This window comes from Mustela erminea, chromosome 13, assembly GCF_009829155.1.
Source record: "Mustela erminea isolate mMusErm1 chromosome 13, mMusErm1.Pri, whole genome shotgun sequence".
Taxonomy (NCBI): domain Eukaryota; kingdom Metazoa; phylum Chordata; class Mammalia; order Carnivora; family Mustelidae; genus Mustela; species Mustela erminea.
In genome coordinates, this window is record NC_045626.1 from 68,987,852 (window position 1) to 68,993,647 (window position 5,796).

The 5,796-nt window shown below is 49.4% G+C and overlaps 1 protein-coding gene across 1 annotated transcript; it reads left to right on the top strand.

Moving 5' to 3' along the window:
* Nucleotides 1-2,918: 2,918 nt before the first annotated feature.
* SELENOM (selenoprotein M) lies at nt 2,919-5,637 on the top strand. The gene is made up of 5 exons (XM_032309717.1): nt 2,919-3,138; nt 4,327-4,362; nt 4,751-4,785; nt 5,124-5,202; nt 5,275-5,637. The coding sequence occupies exons 1-5, from the start codon at nt 3,019-3,021 to the stop codon at nt 5,431-5,433; spliced, it is 429 nt and encodes a 142-aa protein (XP_032165608.1). The 5' UTR covers nt 2,919-3,018; the 3' UTR covers nt 5,434-5,637.
* The last annotated feature ends 159 nt before the right edge of the window (nt 5,638-5,796 follow it).

Here is a 5,796-nt window from a genome sequence, read left to right on the forward strand (position 1 = left end):
ATGGGTGCTGATGCCAGAATGTTCCTGCTAGTGTCTCTACCACTGGTTCCACTGGCTGGCTAGTCAACCCTCAGCAGCCCAGACAGTGGCCCCTCTAGGCCACAACATCTAGGTTAATGCATTGAGAGTGGTTTGGTGGCATCTGTCCAGTGAACAACATGGGCCCATGAAGAGCTGAGGTTTGGCTCTGTCAGCAGAAAAGCCACAGGCTCCTTGGGGCCTCTGGCTTTAGCCACTCTGAGGCTCTTGCTGGGGTATGGGCTAAGGGTGAGGGAATCCAAGGCATTTGCCCCATTATTTTTGTAAATAGTTTATGGGTTGTATTTGGGTAATACATAATTATTATAGAAAATAGAGAAAACAGTAGAAAGAAGAAAACCTTCATCCTATAATTCTGTCTACCAAGAGATGACCATTTTGACTTCTTGGGTTGTTTCCATCTAGATTTTGTTATCTGGTCTAGGCATATATATCTCTATATATGTATTTTATAAAACTGGCTCGCTACTATGTTGATGCTACAACATCTGTTGCAGCCCACATCCTTGAGAGGCTTCTGGAATGGTTCTCAACTTGTTAAGCCAATGAGAAATTTCCATTCCCCTAGCCACAAGACTGGATCACAGATGGACTAGTGAGATATAAAGAGACTTTTACAAAAGAGAGCTTGCTTCTCTCCTGAAAAGGTTACCAAAAAAGATAATCTCCTCCTCATTAGATATAAATGAAGAACTCTGTGATCCTGGTTACTGTTGGCAGCCATCTTGATACCATGTAGCTAATGGGCCTAATAATAAGCTGACACTATGGAAGGCAGAATGGAGAGAAATCAGTTCTTGGTGACTTTATCAACCAGATCAAACCTTACCTGAAGCCCCACATGCCACTGAATTTTTTTTTTTAAGCCAACAGATTTCCTTTATTGTTTATGCCAGTTTAATTTGGGGTTTCTGTGACTTGCAGCCCAAAGTGTCACAACTCCCAACTGATATTACTGTTTTATAGCTTAAAATTTTTTTGATACCATAATTATGAACATTCTCCAGTTGTTCAGCACTATGCTGCATCATTTAAAACAATTGGATGATTTTCTATCTTATGGAGGTACCATCATTTACTTAACTCATTCCCTGAGGAGACAAGCTTAGGTTGTATTTCCAGTTTTTCACCATTATAAACAGTGGTTTTTTCCCTAATCCATAAAGAGATTTATTGCAAAAAAAAAAAAAAAAAAAAAAGGCTTACACTACTGTGGGGGCCAGTCGGCATGTCTGAAATCTGTGGGGCAGGCCAGCTGTCTGGAAACTTGTAGGCAGGAGGGGATGTTGCAGTCCACAGATAGAATTTTCTCTTCCACAGGGAAATTCCAGTTTTGCCTTATCTTCCACAGATGTACGCCTTGAAACACAAAAGCTAGCAGGTACAAGGAGTCCAGTGCCCAGCAACTACTCAGCAATTCCTCTAATGGATGCTACCCATGCCTTGGGAGCTAGAGTTTAGCCAGAGCCCCTGCTGACAACCACAGCTGGGTAAACAGTGTTTCAATAAACAAACTTAACCTAACAATTGTTGTCTTCTCTGATGGTTACTTTGAGCCAAATCCTGACAAGTGGAATGACTGGGTAGAAGCAATGTTTCTGGGGTTTTGATTTATTGAGTCAAATTGCCCCGCAGAAAGCTCAGATGAATTCACACTTCCATAGCAGTAAATAGAGTGTTAGATAATAGTTTATCATGTCAACAGTCTGGATAAAACCAGTTATATTTACAGTGCCTTACTGTATTTACAAAGAATGGGTATTCAATAACAATTCTAAGCCCATTATTATTACATCTTTACAATCAAGTCCGTGAATGTGAGGTAGCAGGGTATAAGCAAAGGTGTCTGTGCAAACCTGACTTAGTCCATCAGGCTTAGTGTTGTGGACCCAAGATACTTTTAGAGGTTATGAACTTGTTTTAATTTTCATTTCTTTTAAAATTTAAAGAAAAAAATAGACATATAATAATGAATCCAGCCAGGATTATATTCACTTTTTAAAAAAATTAAAGCCGTTGTAAAATGCCATTTAAAAAAATTAATTAACTAAATTTATTTTAAAACGCCTTTTTAAATATATATTTGTTTAATGGGGGAAAAGGCCCAGGAAGGCAAAAATGCCTAGGGGTCCATGAGAGTCATAATGCAGCTTTGACTTCATGTTGAGAAGGATTCTAATTCCCAGTCTAGATTCAACAGCAAAGACCAGTGCGATCAATTTGCTGTGTCTGCCTCAGGCTTAAAGAGGGGAGGAGGCGTCCTTATCTAGTCAACTTTGGTTTGATGAAATGAGCGCAGGGATGTTTCAGGTTCAGTTCCCAGATCCACGACGTCATCGGTCTACCTTTCTGATCCTGCTTCTCAACTTGCAAAACAGAGTTCACAGGGGCCTTTATGTGGTAAGAAATGAAATAATGAAAGCTAACACTGCCAGGGACTCTTCTAAAGGGCTTTATGTGTATTAACCCTTTTATCCTTCCAGCCCCTACAGAGCACGTAATATCCCACATTCCCGCCATAATGTGTGCTCCAGGGATTTGAAACCTAGATCGGAATTTCACCCAAAGAAATTAAAGATACACAAGAATTCCCCAGTCTCAGTTTCCCCATCCTCAAGTCAAGTCGCTGGCCCAGAAACTCCCTTGTCCATGCGCATCCCTCCCGCGCCCCCTGCTGGCATAAGGGGGCACTGTCTGGCCGCATCCTGCCTTAGCGTCTGCGCTCTCGGTCGGCAGAGGGAGCGTGGACACTCTTGGGGCTGGGAAAATAAAGGCCTGAGGGCCAGAATAGATCCCGAACCAGAGAACATTCCGAACCTTGTCAGAAGAGAGCTGAAGGCCCCAGAGCCCGCCCTGGGGCGGAGACTGACAGCTAGGGGCGGGGCCTCGGGCGGGGCGGGGCCAGCCGGCTAACCGAGACGTGGCGCAGTGGTCCGGCCGTTCGCCTGTATCTTGCGGATCGTCTTCGGCCGGATTTCGATGCACCTCCCGCTGCCTCCACGGCCCCTGCTGCTGCTTCTCGCGGCATTCGCGGCCGCCGTCACTACCTTCCGGCCCGACTGGAACCGTCTGCACGGCCTGGCCCGGGCCCGGGTAGAGGTGAGTGCTTTGATCCCTAGCTCAGGGACCACTGCCCCCAACCCTGTGGCCTCTTAGCTTTGGAATCACCGCTCATTTTGGCCCCAGGACCCTCACGACTCCCAAGTCCCCCTCAGGGCCGGGACACTCCCTTTTCCCAGCCTCAGGATGCCCCAGCACCCACTGTGGAAGCCTGAGACACCGATCTTGCGGCCTGGAAAACCGAACTCCTCCCTAATTTCCCATGCGCCTGGACAGCGGGTCCCCAGACATACTGGCCCTGTCCCCTAACTCTACTCCCAGCCTGTGACTCTTCCAAACCTGCCTTCTGGGGCCTAACTTTACATCGTCCCATCACTGCACTTTTTCCCGGACTTCCTCCCCCACCCCAGTTCCGGTTTGTCTCTCCCTTCCCAGAGGGAGGGAAGACTTTCTGGGCGCTTACCCCACCGTGCAAAAGCCAACTGCATTACCAACACTTAACTTTGCAGCAAGCCGCAACCTCCTCTGTGGGGAAATTACCCATCAGAGTCCCCATATTGTTGTGTGAGTTGAACCATCACAGATCTTCTAGGATCTTAGTTTTCTGTCTGACAAAAGGTGGAGGAGGAGGAAGGAGGACTAGAATAGGTGGTCCTGGGGTCTGGACTCCTGCTGGTGGTGTCCCTCCCCTCTGGGAGTGCAGGGAGGGGCCCACACATCGTTCCACGTTGCTCCCATGTTGCGGAAGCAACCAGATGGAGGCCCAGCTCTGCATGGGGACCATATGGGAGGTATCTCTAATGGGGTCTCGAAGGGCAATTCAGAGCTGTTTCCTTCTGGCCTGCCTCCACCCTGAGGTTCTAAGGGCCAAAGTCCAGGCCCAGGACTCTACTGCCTGAGGGAAGTAACCATTTCTTTTGGGCATTGGGAGTGAGACAACAGTAAGGTGTGCAAGCAAGAGCCCCAAGGCTGCTAAGCACTTTGGGTCTCTGGTCTTGCTCCTCTTTTCTCTGATGGCCGTAAGCCTCAGTTTTCCTATCTGTACAGTGTTTCCCCCTTCTTTCCCCCTTCTTTAAGGGAATTCCATCTTCACACCTTGGGAACTGCTGTTCCAGGGGTAATCCACAGCCCCACCCAACTCTGGGAGTAGGGTGAAATGGTCTTGAGGGTGTGTTTGGAAAGATATGAAGGACTCCCTGACCTATCTAAATTTTGCCCCCCCTCCAGACCTGTGGAGGATGACAGCTGAATCGCCTGAAGGAGGTAAGTTGTTTCGTTGTTTTTTGTTTTAAAAGAGGGAGGGGGGCAGAAGGAGAGGGAGAGAATCAATCTTAAGCAGGCTCCACACCTAGCACAGAGCCCAACTCGGGGCTCGATCTCACAACCCCAAGATCATGACTTGAGCCAAATTCAAGAGTCCAGCGCTTAATCGACTGAGCCAGCCAGGCGACCCTGAAGGAGGTAAGTTTGAAGAAAGAGTCTCCAGCTTTGTCTCCACTCAGCCCCTTGGGGGATGGGTAACATATTCCTACAGATTAGCTGGGGGCACGTTCCCGGGAGTGGGAGTCAAGAATGTGTGATCTCAGCTGGCTTCAGTTTCATGCTGGTATCTGGAAGGAGTTGGGGTCTGATTCTCTTGTTTTTTTCCCAGGTGAAGGCCTTCGTCACCCAGGACATCCCGTTATAGTATCCTTCCGTCGTGGGGGAGGGTGAGTGGGGAGGAGGATCTGGGAGAATTTCCTTCCCCTATCTTCAGAGATAGGGTTTCCATCTGACAAGTGTAATTGATAGTGACTGCCCAGCCACTCTCTAGGTGGTAGGCAAGAGAAATTGACTAGTAATAACTGCCACAGACAAGAACCGAGAAGAGGAGGGCCCTTTACTTCTCTGAACTCTATTTCCTCACGTGTAAATGGGGGATCCCTGCCTACCTGGGCAAAAGAGGCAGAGCTGTTAACCTGCTGTTCATAGGTGGGAGTTCCCCATCTGCCTCGGGTCACCACCACACACCTTAACAACTCCAGTCACAACCTGGTAATGAAACACCTTCCAGGGGCCGACCCGGAGCTCGTCCTGCTGGGCCACCGCTACGAAGAACTAGAGGTGAGGCCTTAGAAGCCGGGCGGGGGCGGGGGCGGGGCCAGGCGCACTGACTCCACCCCTCCTCTACTTCAGCGGATCCCACTCAGTGAAATGACCCGCGAGGAGATCAATGAGCTGGTGCAGGAGCTCGGCTTCTATCGCAAGGCGGCGCCCGACGAACCTGTTCCTCCTGAGTACTTGCAGGCCCCCGCCAAGTCCGCCGAAGGCGCTCCGGATCGCCCTGACCTTTAAGTCCCGCAGCGTGGGCCCAAACCTACCCCCCCAACGCCCCCGCCTGAGCCCTGGGGACAGAATGAAGCGCTCAGCGTCCCGGGAGCACTTCCCTCGCTGAGGGCCGACGCTTCGTCCCAGAGCCGGCAGAGATGGAGTTGGGGTAACCTCCTAACCCCTTTCTTCCCTACTCAGATCAATTAAATCCTCTTCCGCATCAACTGAGACTCGACTCCTTCCTTGCTGCGGGAGGGTGGGGGAATAGGCGCCCCCCTAATACTCTCGAGAGACCCAAATACCTGGCTGCTGGAGTGGGGATATATGCGCCCCTTGCCAAGCTGCCCTGAATTGAACAAGCCTAAGAGAGGCAGAGAGGAGTCAGAG